This window comes from Rhinolophus sinicus, chromosome 8 (genome assembly GCF_057876585.1).
Source record: "Rhinolophus sinicus isolate RSI-liver-muscle chromosome 8, RSI-T2T, whole genome shotgun sequence".
In the NCBI taxonomy this organism is placed as follows: domain Eukaryota; kingdom Metazoa; phylum Chordata; class Mammalia; order Chiroptera; family Rhinolophidae; genus Rhinolophus; species Rhinolophus sinicus.
In genome coordinates this window covers 38,998,710-39,017,191 of record NC_142508.1, presented here as the reverse complement: position 1 = coordinate 39,017,191, position 18,482 = coordinate 38,998,710, and the positions used below count along the sequence as shown (strand labels likewise).

Sequence of the window (18,482 nt, the reverse complement as noted above, 5' to 3'; positions counted from 1 at the left end):
TTCCACCTTCTCCAACTTCTCTATAATGGAGAAAACTTTTTAAAAAAAATTATTGGGAAAAAAAACTTACGGACAGATTCCTTGATGTATTGGAAGATGTCTGCCGCTGTGCTATTTGGAAGATCAGAAACAGAAACCGCCCAAATGTAGAACAATAAGAGATGGACATTTACAAGTGGGGTGTCTGCACTTGGGATACTTCACCATTTTTAAAAGGCAGCTTTTGGAAACTATTTTAATGGTCTGGGGAAATAGTTACGCTCTGTCTCAGGGAACTGTTCAATGGGGGAAATGACATATAGTAGAACCCTGACTAATTTAAAAGTGTGTATAAACACATAGGCAGAGAAGGTACCTGGGAGGGTTACACTGGAGTTCAGAGGGACCGCGCTCAGACGGTGAATGATGGTGGATTGTTAACCTCTTCCTTACATCCGCTTTTCTGTCTCTTCCCCATTTCTCCCCCGGCCACTAGGTGGGCCTGGCTAACCTCCACCCACCCTCCTCGCAGCAGAGGCTGGAGCAGCCACTGCATTGCCCAGATGCCCTTGCAGCTGGATTCTGGACACAGAACAGGTTTCAGCAGTTAGACTCCCTCCAGGAACGTGGATGACAGAAGTGGTCCAGGGTCACAGCCAGGACTGGGTATTCTTGAACTCAGGGGTGCCAGCGGCAGCTGAGTGGATGGGTTCTGTGCTCGTCCTGAGTCCCATTCCTGAGGGCCCACCCCAGAGTCCACTGCCCATGATTTTGTAAGCACCCATTCTCCATATTAAATCCCTTCCTGTTCAAAACACCTGGAGTGGTTTCTATTTAAGTTCCAATCCTTCCCCACGACTATCATACCCTGCTTTTACATTCAGGAAAAACATTTTTAAATCTAAGAGCTTTCCAAGGTCGGAATGAAACTAAACCACTGTGAAAAGTTGACATTTTGGCAGTGTTTGCCAGCAGAAGCGATGGTGGCCCAGAGAAGACAAGGGATTTAGCCAAGACCACACAGACTTGCCTAGAGTCAGGGTCCAGCCAGAACTTTCTCTGTTTCACTTGGAGAGCCCAGCCTTTCATGAACAAGATAGCAGCCTCCACCCCTTTGTGCTTTACTTGCCCCACATGTTTGGGGGGTGGGGTTGACTGATGACCTAAAATCCTTTGACCAGACTCTGGCGCGACACTCACATAAGTCCGCCAGGCCAGAAACCTGGCAACATCATGGATTCCTCCCTTTCCTTTAATGACAATGTCATTTAAATCATTAACATTTATTCCATTTGTAGAAAGCGGTCGCTGTCTCTGTCCCACGTCCTCGTTCTGGTCCCAGTGAGGTAACTGCTGTTGTAATCCCCTTTTTACCAGCTGACGATCCTGAAGCCCAGAGAAGGGGAGTGACTTGCCCAGACTTGAGATTCCACCCACGTCACGTTCATTCTCCCTTTGCAATAGTCCTTCAGTTTGTCCCCACGCCCCCTCACCCACCCAGGTACTAAACCAAACTACTGAGTCCCCTCCTGGTAGTTGACATTTGAGCAGAGACTGGAATAAAGTGAGGGAGGCAGCCATGTGGCTATCGCAGGGAACACATTTCCAGGTGGAGAGAATAGCCAGTACAAAGTCCCTGGGGTTGGGAAGCACTCGCCTGCAGCCAAGGGAACCAAGAAGAGAGTATGGGAGGTGAGGCCCATGACAAACTGGGGCTAGATGGTGCAGTGTCATGGGGACCGCGTGAGGAAAGAGTCCCTCTGGCCGCGGATGAGGAACAGACAATAGGGGGCAGGAGACTAAGTGCGGAGCCCAGCAAGAACAGCTGCCATAGTCCAGGCGGGAGATGATGGTGCTGGACCAAGGGCGCAATCAGGGGAGGTGAGAAATGATCAGATTCTGGACAGTTTTGAAGTTGGAATGCACAGACTGGCTGAGAGGCTGCGTGTGGGTGTGAGAGGGCGGTGGGGTGGGGGGAGGGAGATCAGAGATGGCACCAGGGAGGTTTCTGGGCAGAAAACTTGGATGGGTGGAGATTCCCGATACTGAGATGGGGCATAGATGGTTTTGGGAACACAAGTTCCAGAAAGTAAAGTTCTTACACCTCCCTGGCTGGTGGGGAGATGAAGAGGGAGACAGAGAATGAATGGAAACTGAGTGAGTGAATGAGGCATGAATTAAAAACAGGTCAACTGAGATGGGGACAACTCAAGCAAGAGCGGGTTTGGGGCAGAGAAATTCGGATTGGACTTTGGCAGGATTAAACATGAGCTGCCTATGAGGTGAGGTAAAGGAAGTGGCTGGACACAGGAGTTGGAGATCAGGGGACTGGCCAGGGAGAGACTGGGGTGGGCAGCGTGTGGTTAGGGGGCATCTGAAGCAGTGGGAGTGGGTACTAGGAGCTGAGTGTGGACAAAAGACAGGGAGATGAGAGGGAGGGTTGAGGCGGGGGGGGGGGGCAGCAAAGGGGATACGGCAGAAGCACCCAGAAGGGGGGGGCAGACCAGGGAGGCGGATGAACCACTCCCGCCACCCCCAACCCCCAACCCCACCCCCGCAACCCGCAAGGTTGGAATTACCCCCAGGAGAGAGGAAAGGTGGGCAGGAGATCGGGTCAGGGGATGGATTGCTGATAACTACCCCGGGTATCCGGGGGGTACCCTCTGGTGACCGTGTGGAGAGCGGTCTCGTGGCGCCGCCTGGCATCCTGCATGAACATTAACGTTCCGGATGTAGACAGTCAAATGGAGCGTCTCCCAAGTTCAAGGGGAAGCGAATACATATGCGAGAGAGACGATGGCCGCCAGGGGGCGCCAAGAGCCCGCGACCAGGAACCCGCCGGCCTGGGAGCTTCCTGCGCCACCGTAACTCCCAGTTCACCGCCACTCAGGACCCATCAAAGGGCCACACTGCAGCAGGCGGGATAAAAGCTAGACCGGGTGGAGGGAGATCCGAGGAGACGCCTCCCTAGGCCGACCTAGAGGGGCTTCTGAGGGCCTGGGGGCTGCGGGTTAGGGTTTGAAGGTCTGACGCAGTGGATGGGATTTGATGTAATACATCCACACTGATTACAACGCCCCTCCGGTCGGGCCTGGACCAGGACCAGGACCTCGGCCTGGTGGAGGGGGAGTGCGGACGGGCACGGGGGTCCAGGATCTGATAGGTGGGGGAGAGTTGAAGGGTGAGGGCCAGTGGGAGGGTACAACGGACAGGGGTCCCTGCCCGTGAGGGGCATGTGTAGGGCACAGTGGGGGCAAGGCCAGTAGGTGTGAAGACAGCTGCACTACAGGTCCTTGTCACTTTGCTGGGGGCAAGGGGTGTCAGGCCTCACCCCTGATTCCCCCACTGCCCCACCCTACCACCCTGTGCCTTCCTCCAGTGCCAGGCTGAGGCCTTACCCAGAACCCCTAAGAGCCGGCAGGCATCATTCCACCCCATTTATCCATCCGGGCTCCATCCATGCATCCACTTATCCACACACGCATCCACCCATCCATCCATCCAGACAGAAAGAGTGCATGTTTGTGATTCTGTGTCTACGAAGTTGTAGAACAGGCCAAGCTAATGTATGGTGATATAGGTCAGGATAGTTGTGCCCCTTGTGGGGGAATTGACAGGGAGGATGAAATGATCTATATTTTGACCTGGAAGGTGTTTAAATGGTGTTATACATATGAAAATTCACCGAGTTGTACACCTAAGATTTGTGAGCTTTACTGTGTAAGAAAAAGTAAATAAAAAAACAAAAGGGGACAGTCAGGGAAGGTCTCACTGAGGAGGTGAAATCTGAGTAAATACTCCTGTCACCAGCACCACTGAATGCTCCAAGGCTCCTGCAGGTAACTATTCCTCAGTGTAGCCTGTACCCAAATGCTTGCCCTAGTTCCTTCAGATACCATATTCACCAGAATAGGTCCCACCAGATCCCTGCCACCTACACACGCATGCACCTGTGTCAGTAGCACAGTTTGCCCCGTGTAAACGGAAGAGGCCTGATGGGAACTTGGGTGGTCTTTGAACAAATCTGTCGCCAGTGAAAGAAGAGCCTATATGCCCTATTTTAAAATCAGAAATATGCCTTTCCCCTTTAAGGATGCAAATCGGCTTCTTATCAGCCAAGGGCTAGTCTGGAAGGAAATGACGCCCCCTCACCCCACCCCAACTTGCCTGAATTCTAAGCGCCTGGGACTTGTCTGGAAAGAGATAAGCAGTGAGAAGAAGATAAGAATTCTCCTGGCGCTGAGGAATGACTGCTTTCCCGTTTCTCATAGGGCTTTTACAAGATTCAATTGTTTTGAATGTTTGTGAACGTTCTAATAAATGGTATGTTATTTTAAAGATGGTTATTGTGAAAATTAGTGATGTTCGCACTGGTAGCCGATGATATAAGTGACTCAACAATAAACCAAATATTTTCTTAAAGGTGCATTTATCTGACAAGTATTCACTGACTGCCTGCCACATGCCACTCACCGCTTTAGATGCTGGGCACATACCAGGAAGGGGGGAAAAATAGAAAAACACGGAGTGCACATTCTAGCGGCATCAAAAAATGGGAATAAGTAAGATATGCAGAATGCCAAAGGTGTGTGTGTGTGTAGCTGCACCGTTGTGTGCCAGCGTCTGCCTCCAAGCATAGCAATGTGGTTGTATAATCTCACTGCGTATCTTGTGCTTGGCACGACGGTATGTTATATTGTTACTGTATTATTGTGCAGTTGTGTGTCTTGGGGGCAGGTGTATTGCTGTGTGCTGCGGTGGGGGGGCCATGCTGATGGGCTTCAGTGATCACATCTGTGCGTGCAGCTGTGCTTTTGTGTAGCAACGCCTGTGACCGAGTTCTGCAGTGTGTGCTTTGTAATTGTGTGTCCCTGTAAGCTTGCATCTCCGGGTGAGCTGTCCTGCCCTTAGCTGTGTGTGTGTGTGTGTGTGTGTGTGTGTGTGTGTGTGTTGTACTATTGTTTGCCTGGGGTACAATTGTGTGTCCCACCATGTTGGCCAGATGGAGGTGGCTAACATTGTGTTGTGCATTTGCAGGTGTGAATGTTGTGGCTCTGGCTAGGCTGTTGTCTATTGAGAGCCTGGTGTGCTGTTGTGTCAGTGTGTGGCAGAATAGAGGTGAGTGTTATGTTGTTGTGTCTCTGACTGGGTTGTGCTTTGTCTGGATGTGCAATAGTGTAGCCAAAGAAAATATTTAGTAAATATTTATATAAAGAGGGTGAGCACTTGTGTGTAAGCATTGGTCTGTGTGTGTGTGAGTGTGTGTGTTTGTGTGTGTGTGTGAGAGAGAGAGAGAGAGAGAGAGAGAGAGAGAGAGATCCAGCCCAAAAGTCATTACTAATTCCTCCAGCCTCCCCTACTTCTAGACGACAGAGACCCCTTTGTTCTCAGTGGCAAAAGGGGGTGTCTTTCTTCTCTGAGGCGCCTGGCAAATTCTCAGCCCTAAGCTAGTCAACAAAACATCCTTTGAGCTTCTGCCCTGAGCCCGGCCACTTGCTGGGTATGCTGGGAACAACTGTGGGGGCACAGACCTGTGTGTGACTACCAGGGTTTGGGGTAATGATGGGGGAGCCCAGAAGGGACCCTGACCCAGCCCGAGAGGCTTGGGGAGGCCTTCCTTGAGGACGGTATTGTTACAATTTTTGGAACAAAAAGGAAAATCATGACGCATACAGATCTAAAAGTGAATGCGTGTTAAACACTTGACAATCTTTGTGAGGCGTTAACACCAGTTCAAAAGAGATCAAAGGACAGACACATTTATAGATCAGGAGTATTGAAATGAACATGCAAATGGAGGCAAAACATTGGGAGATCCTATGGTCTGAATGTTTGCATCCTCCCCAAATTCATGTGTTGAAATGCTAATCCCCAAAGGTGATGGTATTAAGAGGTGGGGCCGTGGGAGGTGCTTAAATCAAGAGGGTGGAGCCCTCATCAATGGGATTAGTGCTGTCAGAAACGGAGCCTCAGACTGAGCCCTCAGCCCTTCCACCACGTGAGGACACAGCGAGGTGCCCGGCTGTGAGCCACAAAGAGAGCCCTCACCGGACGAGGCTGGCACCTTGATCTTGGATTTCCAGCCTCCAGACCTGTGACCAATCAATTTCTGTTGTTTATAAGCCACCCATACTGTGGCGTTTTGTTATAGCAGCTCAAACAGCCTACGACAGTGGGAGAGGGTTGTCCCTCTGCCAGACAGAATTCATTTGAGTGTCTGTAGAGAATCATTTTTGCACTGCTATCACTTATCTACAACTTACGGAATTTTAAAATAGATCCCATAGAACTAGATAACTCTGAATGACCTTACAGGTTGAATTGTCCCACCCAAAATTCTTATGTTGAATTTCTAATTCCTAGGACCTCAGAATGTGGCCTTATTTAGAAATAGGGTAATGAGTTAAGGTGAGGTCATACTGGTCATGTGACACAGCTGGTGTCCTTTTGAAACGGGGAAATTTGGACACAGACATGCACACAGGGGGAACGCCATGTGAAGATGAAGGCAGAGATTGGGGTGATGCTTCTACACGCCAAGGAACGTGGCAAGTTGCCAGGAAACCACCAGAAGCTAGGAGAGAAGTGTGGAACAGATTCTTTCCTAGATGGAACCAACCCTGCTGACACCTTGATCTTGGAGTTCAGCTTTCTAGAACTGTGAGATAAATTTCTGTGGTTTAAGCCACTCAGTTTATAGTAAATATTTTGTGACAACAGCCTAGAAAACAAATACTGATGTAATTTAGAGAAGGCAGTTTTCCACTGAAGACAAAGATTTCCCTAGAATATGTTGGAGCTGATTCCTGGAGAATAAGCAGGAATCAGACAGCAGGACAGCGTAGACACAGCATGTGCAAAGGCCCAGAGGCAGGAAAGTGGATGAGTCCCTGATGCGATTGCAGTGGTTTCGTGTGGCTGGGGCACTAAAGGGCAAGAAGGAACCAGGTAGGGGCAGATGGTGCTAAGGTTTGGGGTTTTGTCCTGGGGGCCCTGGAAACCCCTGGAAGGTCTCTATTTCTGGGATGCTGCATTAAATGTTCTACAGCACAGGCTCATCATATCCTCCCAAGACCACCAGGATCAGAGGTCACACAGCCAGCAACAGAGACGGAGTGGGACTTGTACCTTGCCTGCCACCTGTCCTGAGATGTGGGGCAGGAAAACCTCGGACAGAGCTAATCTTTATCGAGCTGTCCCCATGTGCCAGACGCTTTGCCTTCTAGTTCTTTCCGTGTGGATGAACTTATTTGACGCTCACATTAACCCCAGGAGGGCAGTACTATTTTCGTGTCGCTTCCTATAGCTTAGCCCCACCCACCAAACCACTCCCAGGAGGACAAGAACTTGGTCTATTTTGTTACCTCTGTATCTCCACAGCTGGGACTGCAGGTAGGTAGGCAGTACAGTTCCTGAAGGCCAGCACACCCATCTTCCAGACGGGGAAACTGAGGCTCAGAGAGAAACGTCTGCGCCCTAACCCCTTAACTCAGATGCCAGCTGCCAGCACTTTCCACGAACCCTTAGCTTTGAGAGGGTTGGAAGTCTTAAAAGGGGGAACTGCAAATGGCGATGAGACGGCGCAGGGCCCAGCTGCTAGGCCTTAATAAGGGAGCTGGGGGACCTGGCACGCTCACTGGAACCCTCGAGCCCGCCCCTGCGTGCCCCTAATTTTTCCGACCCGGCCCCCTTGCCCGCACCCCCGGAGAAGGGCCCAAGAGCCGCCCCCTCCCAGCCCACACAGTGAAACGACCAGTTTCCTTAGCAATTTTGTTTCCAGCCTTGATCAGTTGGCCCTGAACCCCGCCCCACGAGGCTGTACCATTCTGACCCGGAGGGGGATCTGTCAGGAGAGGACTCGCAGGGCTTCTCCCGAGTTCTCCCTCTGTCGGGACGCTCCCTGGCCCACCAAGGGGAGTAGGGGTGCCTTGGGCGGGGGACTCAGGCTGGCGGGGTAGGGGGCTCCTAGTATCCTGCTGTGGACACTTCATCCTTCCGACCCCCCCCCCGGCATTGGTTCGCGCCGTCGAACGCCGAGGTCTGTCTTGCATGTGGGCGTTTCCACCCCGGCGCAGACTCCTCGCGTCCGCGGACAGCGTCGTGTTGCGTCCGCGCTGTCGCGGATGCGAAGATCCCGAATAATGGCTCTCGCGGTGCGAGTCGTTTATTGGTAAGCACGACTCCAGAAGTCCCCGCCCGGACCCGTCCTCCGTACGGATGGAGCTGGGCGGTGCGCGCTGGGGGTGGGGGCATCGGGGGCAGGACCCATGGGGACCCTCCACGAGAACAGGGCCTCCCGTGTGGGTGGCGTGGACGTGGGAGAGGGCGAGGAATAGAGAGCATTGATCCCGCTCCCCAGTTTGTGACCTTCTAGATATCTCAGGTTACAAAAGGTAGGCCTGAGACACGGGTGTGGCCATTTGAAGCCTCGGAACTCCCGGGGAGCGGGTGGGGTCAGATTGGTAATGGGAGAGGAGCCTCCGCCAACGCCTGGTGTCCCTTTCCCCAGTATCATGAACAGTCGCGGGGTGGGGACCGAGAGTCGAGAAAGTTCGAGAATATTCCGGGGAAGATTTGGAAAGGAATGAATACAGTGGTTGCCCCTTGCTACTAAACGTATTCCTTTTCTGGCCTCAGTTTCACCATCTGTAGAAGGGTAGAGTGTGATCCTAATAGTTATCGGGGATGGAGTGCTGTGTGTCCGTGTTTCCCACGTTTGATCTAATGTCCCTGCTAGTGAAAAAGCCCCAGGAAGGCAGGGGACTTTTTCTTGTTGACTGTTTTATTTCCTGGCACCTAGTGCTGTGTTGGCATGTAAATACACGTTCAGTGAATTTTCCCTCCCAGAAATTGCTTGAGGGAAGGGGATCTTAGCTCGATCTTGAGGTGCAGACTGCAGGTCACAGGTAACTTGAGTCTGGGCCCGCTGACTGTCATATATGTGAAACGCCCAGCCCACCAGGGCAATGGGGTTTTTTTGAAAGGCCCAGATCTGTCTCAGTGTTAGAAATGTCCCCTTGCTAAAGCAGAGGGTCGAGTGACATTTTGTGGACCCCAGAGACCTGTGCACCAGATTCCAGTCCCAAATTAGTCTGTAATGGGAGCTGGAGAGGTGTTTGATTTCCTCAGGACTGGGAGGGCCTTGGGAATCAGATTCCCCCACGGCTGTGGGTGGGTGCGTGGGTGCGGGGTGGGCCAGGGGGAGGGATGGGTGCTGTTTCTGCAGTTCTCTTGCTAACCCACTTCTCTCATACCTGTCTCCTTGTCGCCCCCTTTCTCTGCACCCCACCTCTGTCCCTTGTCTCTTGTTCTGTGTTGTTTTTCCTTGTGTGGCTGTCCTCCTTCCTCTGTCCCTGCCTCCCCATGTCACTGGGCGTGTGTCTTTTCTCTCTCTTGAGGGTGTCTGTCTGCTCCTTGGTTTTATCATCACTGTCCTTAATTTCTTACTGGCTCCCTCCTGCTTCCCTCCATCTCTGCCGGGTGCCTGCCTCTCCCTGCATGCCCACCCTCCCCCTCTCTCCCTGGCCCTACCTTCTTGGACTCTTCTCCCACCAGTGGCGCTTGAGGCTACAAGCCCAAGGTAAGCATAGCCGCCAGCCAAGAGGTGTTCCTGGAAGATGGGGGAGGAGGGCTAGCTGGCTTGGCCTTTCTTGACCCCTGTTGTGCCCTCCCACCCTCCTTTTCAGTATCTTCAGCTCAAGAAGAAGTTAGAAGATGAGTTCCCCGGACGCCTGGACATTGTGAGTCTTGGGGACTGGGGACACGGAGGGTGGGAATCACATGCGTCACATTGTTTATCCATGGATGGCAGTGGGGGTGGTGTGGGTCAGCCCCGCCCTCTACCCACATTCTCTGTTCCCTGGGGAAGGGTGAGTGTCTCCATGAAAGCATCTCAGCCCCTTCAATGTGTCTTCCTCTCTCTAGTGTGGCGAGGGGACTCCCCAGGTTACTGGGTTCTTTGAAGTGATGGTAGCAGGGAAGTTGGTTCACTCCAAGAAGGTATGTCTGTCTATCCATCTCACCTTGGTTTTGGGCTAGCAGGGGGTAGGGTTGGAGCAGGTATTTTGGTCCCAGCTCACTCCTTCCCTGTTTGTCTCATCCCCAGAGAGGCGATGGCTACGTGGACACAGAAAGCAAGTTTCTGAAGCTGGTGGCTGCCATCAAAGCCGCCTTGGCTCAGGACTAATGTGCCCTGAAGGCAGAGGTGAGGAGGGCCCAGCTCCTAAACCCTAGAATTGATTCCTAGTTCGTAATGTACTCTGAACCTAAGTACTCATTTCCAACCCAATTCATTCCAGAACAAGTAGCAATTTCCATATTAGTCTCAGGATTGTAGAACTGCTTTTTAGCACCTTCTGAGCCTGATTTCAAGCCAATATGTTCCAGATGAGCCCCAAACCCAACCTGTTCTAGAACTGGGCACCAAGTTCTGGCTCCTGACCCTCAAGAGCCTAGAAGCACTGTATACCACCCTCCAAACTTGAGTGCCAGCTCCCGCTGCACAGGGTTCTGGAAATAAATATCTTATCCCTATATACTGTGCACCCCGATACCAGCTCACAGCATGCTTTGCACCAGAAAACTGGTTCTCAAATGCTTTAAACTCGAGTTCCATTTCTTAGAGTGCTTTGCTAGAACAGAACAAGGTCACGTTCAGTGTGAATTTGGACATGCAAATTTCAGTTAATGCAATGCAAAAATACAAATGTCTTGCCTCGTGTGGGTCTGAAATGAAGTGAGTCTCCCCAAACTAAAGGACAAATCAAGAATCATGTAATTCCAAAGCAGTAGGAGCTGAATAAATTGTGGACAGTGTTGCTGTAAGGAGGGTGGGGGTGGAGGTCCCACCCCTGTGGGACTTGAGTTATTAATGACTCAAATGGAACCCATCACTTGCATAAACACACCATTTGCCTCTGCCAAACTGTCAGTAACTCAGAGGCATTTGCTTAAATTAGCGCGAGGTTTACTTGGATTCTAGAGTTCCATTAGTGGATGATTTCACCCAACAGAAGCGCAAATGGGATTGACGTAAGAGAAGGGAGAGAGAAGAGTGATTCTATTTTGCATGTTTTGTGAGTGCAATTTCAGAGGTCCCCAAGACCACCCTCGGGTTCGGTGACTCGCTAGGACTTATAGAACTTGGCACAGCTCTTATACCCATGGTTATGGTTTATTAGAGTGAAGGGAAGAGGTGCACGGGGCAGAGAGACCAGGCATTAGCTTCCGGTTGTGTCTCCCAGTGAAGTCACGTGGATCGCACTTAATCCTCCCAGCAGTGGTATGCAACAACACGCACAGAGTATTGCCAACAGGGAAAGGCCACGGAGCCTTGGTGTCCAGGGTTTTTATTGGGGGTCAGTCCCATAGGCGTGGCTGACTGCCGGTGTGGCTGACCTTAGTCTCCAGCCCCTTTGGAGGTCAGGAGCTGCTACCTCGGCCAGGCCCCACCATCTATCACATTGTTAGCATAGATGAGCGGCTGTGTCCCCAGACCCCAGGTAAACCAAGACATTCTTTCCAGGCAGGATATTCTAAGGGCTTCGAGGTTATTCCCAATTAGCTAGGGGCAAAGGCAGACCCTTCTTTGGGTGAGGTGAGTCCTACCTAATTAGTTGGTAACGAGCTCTAAGTGAAGAGCTCTGAGCTGGAGTGGGCCGACCGGGGGTGTCTAAGAAACCAGTTTCAATTGTAATGGCTTCTCTGGAAACTGACCTTCCCCGGGGGGCATGTGCATCAGGCTTTCTGTAAGACTGCTGGGGGCCACCCATCAGTGCTTCCACAGTAGGGGCCTCATTTTCCTCATCAGTTTCTCACGACAGACTCGAGTGAGAATTCAATCTTTTTTTTTTTTTTTTTTTCTAATTGGGGCGCAGCCCACCATCCCATGTGGAAATCGAACCGGGAACCTTGTTGTTGAGAGCTCGTGCTCTAACCAACTGAGCCATCTGGCCGCCCCTCTAGAAGCTCAGCGGCAGCTCACTGCCTTCAATCTAGTTGTGGAGGGCGCAGTTCACTGGCCCATGTGGGAATCGAACCAGCAACCCTATGGTTCAGAGCTCGCGCTCTAACCAACTGAGCCATCCGGCCGCCCCGAGAATTCAATCTTGATCCACCTTGCTTGCCTTGTTGGGTTAGACTTATTCCCTCATGGGCATCCCACTTTCTTTGTGCCTCAGTTTCTCCCTGGGATTGCATTTCTCCCACTTCTTTACTGCTCTTCCCTTTATCACAGGCCCCATCCCGGCCTCTCTGCATGCAAGCTGACCCCGTTCCCCACCTCTTTTCTCTGCAGTCCAGTGACCTTGGCCCAGCCCCTCTCGGCAGATGCTTCATGACGGGATGGACTAAAATGTCTCATGGAGGCCGGGTCTTTCCCTGATGTTTTTGCAGCCGTCGGCGGGGCAGAGATCAACAACTCTGGTCTTTGCCTGTGTGTGTGTGTCTCCCCGTAATCCAGCTGTGCACACTGGACCTGCTCTTTCCTCTCCCTACCTTTCACCATCACCCTCTACTCCCCCATGTCTCCCTGTCTCCCCTCTGAGCTTTGGGGTGATCCTGCTCCAGGCTTCCTTTTCAAGGGGGAACCAAGAGAGGGATCCGGATGAGTGTGTCTCAGTTTTCAGCCATGTTTGCAACAGTTCACAATTCAATAAATATTGAATGCGTTTAACAAAGTGTGCCTGTGTCTGCGTGTCCATTTTACCCCTGGAAACCGCCCCTCCCCCCAGCTCCAGGAAAGCAGTCGCCAGGTATTGAGCTCTCGTGCCAGGTGCCTTGCTAATTAATAAGCACTTTATAGCAGCTCTGAGGTTATGCATTTGGAAACACACAGTGGTGACATGAATTTAAATGAGACCTAGACTCCAAGATCATTTGTTCAAGTACATTTTGCTGTGACCGCAAAGTCTCTGACACTTGTATTAGTCTGCCCCGGCTGCCAAAACAAAACACCATAGATCAAGTGGCTGCCACAACAGACATTTACTTTCACACAGTTCTGGAGCCTGGAAGTCCGAGATCAAGGTGTCGGCCGGTTTGGTTTCTTGAGGCCTCTGCTTGGCTTATACATGGTCACCTCACTTGGTCTCTGCATATGCACCCTGGTGACAAGTGTTTGTCCAAATTTCTTCCTCTGATGGGACACCAGTCAGATTGGATTAGGGCCCACTTTGATGGCCTCGTTTTGATTGGATTACCCCTTGAAAACTCCTATCTCCAGTCACATCCTGAGTTTTGGTGGTTCGTGTTTCAATATAAATTTGGAGGGGACTCAATTCATCCCATAGCGACACTGTTCCCATGGAGAGTGGGGGCATCTCTTTGCCTGCAGCGGGGCTGGTGATTCCACCACCAACAAGGCAGAAGTGGCATCTTGAGAATCTCCAGGGCTAGAGACTGGACAAGCCAGGCAGCATCCGAGTCAATGAGCACGCGCTGTCTGCACGAGGCCACCTGGGACCACGAGGCTTGTTGGATGTGTTCTTACTGTGATAAAACCAATAGTGGCTCTTCAAGCCTTTGTGCACATTACTGTGAGCCTGCCATCTGCTGTTTAAGCAAGTCACATGGCTGAACCCCAGGTCAAGGGGTCTTGGATCCTGGAAGAGCTTTAGCCTTTGACAGCTAAATTAGGGGTTGGTTGGGTTTGATTAGCCCCTTCTAGCAAGATCAAGAAATGTCATCCTGATGAAGTTTAGGGAGGACCTAGTCATCAGCCATCACATCATGTCACTGTTGTGGGTCAGCTGCTAGGGCCACCCACGCCGAGGACGGAGTGCTCGGACACCATCTCTGCGGTGAAATCAGCTAATGCAACACCAGCTATCCCAGCGACATTTCAGACTAGAAGTCTCAGAGGTCCACACCTTAGTATTTCACGTGGGCACGACTAAGAGCGATGGGATCCGGGCCATTTTTGTCCTGCTTCTGTACAAACAAACCTCAGCCAGTTTACTTTTTTAGAATTGCATTTTGACATTTCACTACCACAGCTGATTCTGGATGCTGTGGGGCCGTGAAGGTGTGGGTGGATCAAGTGAGTTCGGAAAACTTCCCTGATAATCCATTTTACAAAGAGCAGGTCCTGGTGGCTATTAATATATAAAGGCATTTCAAAGTTAGAAATAGATGTTTCAGAAGTCCTTTCACTGAGGCCCATTTATATTTTATATGCATCTGCCTAACCTGCAAAAGTCCATTCAGATCATTAAAACGTGAACAAAATTTCATTCGTATAAAATCCTGTGTTCAGGAATGGAAGGAGAGCCCTAGAAATATCTACCACCGTCCTTTTATTTTAATTTTTGCCTTATGCATGGAAGAGAAAGAGAAAGTGCCATGATCCTGTTTTGACTTAATCAAGATAATTCACTTTCAAGCAAAGAGAATTCAGCAAGAACCTCACTGCCTGCCTTGAACCAGGGGACACAGTGACTTCTTTTTCAACAGTGACACCATGTGGCCAAATTTGAGAACTTCATCTTTCCAGATCACCTCGGATCACGAGAAAGCAATATGGGATCCCAGGACATCCCCATGGAACCACTTCTGGTCACTGAGACTTTTTTTTTAATATAGTCAAGTGAGTCACCATCTGTAGCTTGGTGACATGACACTTTTCAAAGAAATAAGGAAGAAAGAAAAATACATCTCTTTTCAACTTCTTTCACTCCTTGCTGGTTGTGGGACTTCAGACAAGTGATCTCACCTCTGGGTGAAGATTTTGTGTAGAGAGAGAAAGCAAGGGTTTGAGGATGGAGGATAAAGGCAATGCCAGTCTGGGATTGGGCATGGACAGAGTCATGTGCAAAATGGGAGATTTTGCCCTCAGTGTCTCCCTAGCATTGCAACATCGTTCCTTCTTAACTCAGAAAACTGCTTTTTATGCCTCCCTGCATTTCCTCACTTCTCTCCATGCAGGTTGAAAAGACTTGAGTCCTCCTCACTCCTTAGCCCAATGTCGTGCGGGAGACCCTGCTCGCTGAGCCATTTGTCCTGCGCGGCGGCCTGCGGGGTCTCTGCTTCCGCTCCCCACACAAGAACGCAGGATATGGTGAGGCCAAAAAGGAACACCCACGGAGCCATAGGTAGGGGAGTCATACCACTATGGTCTCACTGGAGACTGGGTTCACTGGATGTGCGACCTGCTGTCCGTTTCTCTGCCAACCAACAGATGACTCTCCTCTGCTCTCCTCCGCTCTGCTCGGCTCTCCTCAGCTCTCCTTGGCTCTCCTCGGTAGCCGCAGCAGTTATACTAGCGGCCAATTGGCCAACTGGCTACAGCTGATGGCCAATCAGCCACAGCTGACGGCCATCTACTACCCAAGCCAGCACCCCTCCATGTGAGGCCAAGAGCCTGTAAACCACTTTCTGGGGCTCTGTCCCCACACCCAACCTCTCAGTGACTCCACTTGGCAGCGCCTCATGACAAGCAGCTCCTCCCACCTTAAAAAAATATTCTAAACTTCAAGGACATCTATTGTTAAGAATCTTGAGGTCGGTAGTCAGCTCAACAGTGTAATCAAAGTTTCAGAATTTTTCTATTTTTTTTTCACTCTCTTACCTTTCTTTAGGTTGTTGGGTTTTTGCCTCATGGTCCAAAATGGCCATTGCAGCTCCAGGCATTGCATCTGTGTTCAAAGCAGGAAGGAAGAAAGCACCTTGCTAGTATACTCTCCTTTTGTGCCTGTCCTCCTGCCATATTTTTTATAAAAGTAAACTACACATAACATAAAACTCACCATTTGAAATACCTTAAAGTGTATGATTGATCCAGTGACATTTAGTACATTCCCAGTGTTATGCGAATATGACTTGATAGCTCTAGAACATTTCAACACTCCGAAAAGAAACCTTTAATCCATTAAGCTGTCCCTCCCCATTTCCCACTCCCCACTGCCCCTGGTAACCATTAATTTACTTTCTGTCTTTATAGGTTTGCCTATCCTGGAGATTTCATAGACATGGAATCATAAATATGTGGACTTTGTGCCTGGCTCCTTTCACTTGGCAGGATGTTTTCAAGGCTTGTCAATGTCATAGCATGTATCAGAACTTCATTCCTTTTTATGATGGAATAATATTCCATTGTATGGATGTCCCACCTTTCTTTATCCATTCATGAGTTCATGGTCATCTGGGTTGTTTTCACAATTTGGTGATTGTAACTAGGGCTGCTATGAACATTCATGTACAAGTTTCTTTTCCATTCTTTTGGGTTAATTTTTATTTTTCTACATAACTACAAGGCCATTGTCACATCTAACAGAATTGGTATTGATTCCTGAATAACATAATCCTTAGTCCTGTTTTGAATTCCCCCCTTGTCACAAAGATGTCCTGTTACAATTTGGTTTATGTGAGTATGATCCCAGACAAGATTGACGCATTGCATTTGGTCCGTATGTTCCTCAAGTGTCTTTTCAGTCTATACCTGTCCTCAGTTTCCTTCTTATTTTATTCTATTATTTAGTAATAACTGTCTTAGAAGGTTGTTAACTCTCCCTGGTTATAAAGCTCTCCCTATCAGCCCTCCACCTAAATGCAATGATTCTTAACCTTGACTGCACATTACAATCACCTGGAGAAAGATTTAAAAACACTCTGTGCTTGGCTGAGGAGCTAATGGGGAGAAGCTACCATCTGTGGGATTATGACTGAAAGCCTCTGAGTCAGAATCCCGCCCAGGCAGAACAGTACGGCAGCGCCTCTGAGTCTTGGTTGGCCTGAAATAGCAGGTCTCCCGCTGGCCCCGCCAATGGCCGCCAGGCACGTCCTGCTGGGCGTCGGGGTTCGGTTGGGAGTGAAAAATAAACTAAACAAACAAACAAATAAGTTATAAATAAGTAAATAAATAAAATAAAATAAAATAAAAACACTCAATGCTCAGGCCACACCCAGACTAATTAATTCAGAACCAGCAGTCATAGGGTCCGTGTCCCTATTTTTTTTAAATAGATCTTTTTTTTTTTTACAGCGGTTTTAGGTTCACAGCAAAATTGAGCAGAAAATACAGAGTTCTCATCTGCCACCTACCCCCACACATGCACAGCCTCCCCCATGACCAGCACCCCCACAAGAGGGGTGCATTGCTTACAATCCATGAAGTTACACGGACACCTCATTATCACGCAAAGTCTATAATTTACATTAGGGCTTGTCGTGCTGGGAGGCCTGCGGGGTCTCTGCTCCCGCTCCCCATACAAGAACGCAGGACATGGTGAGGCCAAAAAGGAACACCCACAGAGCCATAGGTAGGGGAGTCATACCACTACGGTCTCACTGGAGGCTGGGTTCACTGGATGTGCGACCTGCTGTCCGTTTTGTCTGCAGCCCACCGACGACTCTCCTCCACTCTCCTCCACTCTCCTCCACTCTCCTCCACTCTCCTCCACTCTCCTCCACTCTCCTCCACTCTCCTCCACTCTCCTCCACTCTCCTCCACTCTCCTCCGTAGCCGCAGCAGTTATATTAGCGGCTAATGGGCTAACTGGCTACAGCTGACGGCCATCCACTACCCAAGCCAGCACCATTCCACGTGAGGCCGAGAGCCTGTAAACTACTTTCTGGGGCTCTGCCCCAACAGGGCTCACTCTTGGTGCTTTACATTCTTTGGGTTTGGACAAGTACATAATGATGTATTCACCACTGTAGGTCATACAGTGTAGTTTCACTGCCATAAAAATCCTCTGTGCTCTGCCTATTCACTTCCTCCCCGCAGCCCCCAGCAATCATTGATCTCTACTGTCGCCATAGTTTTGCTTTTATGAGAATGTCACATAGTTGGAATCATGCATTATTTAGTCTTTTCAGATTGACTGCTTTCACTTAGCAATATGCATTTAAGGTTCTTCCATGTCTTTCATGGCTTGGTAGTTCATTTCTTTTTAGCCTTGAAGAATATTCCATTGTCTGGATGTACCCGTGTATTTATCCGTCACCTACTGAAGGACATCTTGGTTGTTTCCAAGTTTTGGCAACTGTGACTAAAGCTGCTATAAATACCTGTGATCATGTATGTTTTTAGCCTTTCCCCTCCACGTTATTCCATTGTGCGTCCAGGGCTGAGAACCCCACAGGCCTGACGGTGACCGTCCACCTGCACTGTTCAATATGGTAGCCACCAGCTACATGTGGCTATTTAAATTAATTAAAATGATATAAAATTAAAAATTCAGTTCTTTAATCACAATGGGCACATTTTAAGTGCCCAGTGGCCACCAGTGGCCAGTGGCTACCATATTGGACAGCCCAGATACAGGATACCATGTTTCCCTGAAAATAAGACCTAGCTGGACAATGAGTTCTAATGTGTCTTTTGAAGCAAAAATTAATATAAGACCCAGTATTATATTATATTATATTGTATTATATTATATTATATTATAGAACCGGTCTTATATTATAGTAAAATAAGACTGGGTTTTATATTAATTTTTGCTCCAAAAGATGCATTAGAGCTGATTGTCTGGCTAGGTCTTATTTTGGGGGAAACACAGTAT

The 18,482-nt window shown here is 49.6% G+C and overlaps 1 protein-coding gene across 2 annotated transcripts; it reads left to right on the top strand.

Moving 5' to 3' along the window:
• Positions 1-7,999: 7,999 nt before the first annotated feature.
• Positions 8,000-12,657, top strand: SELENOW (selenoprotein W). Of its 2 annotated transcripts, none has more exons than XM_019752670.3 (6): positions 8,000-8,149; positions 9,535-9,559; positions 9,666-9,719; positions 9,904-9,978; positions 10,085-10,183; positions 12,215-12,657. In XM_019752670.3, exons 1-5 carry the CDS (start codon positions 8,103-8,105, stop codon positions 10,163-10,165), a joined length of 282 nt encoding a protein of 93 aa, XP_019608229.2. In that variant the 5' UTR covers positions 8,000-8,102; the 3' UTR covers positions 10,166-10,183; positions 12,215-12,657. The 2 variants fall into 2 exon arrangements, with proteins under 2 accessions (XP_019608229.2, XP_019608228.2); XM_019752669.3 differs by having other exon boundaries at positions 8,003-8,149; positions 12,275-12,657.
• Positions 12,658-18,482: the final 5,825 nt, after the last annotated feature.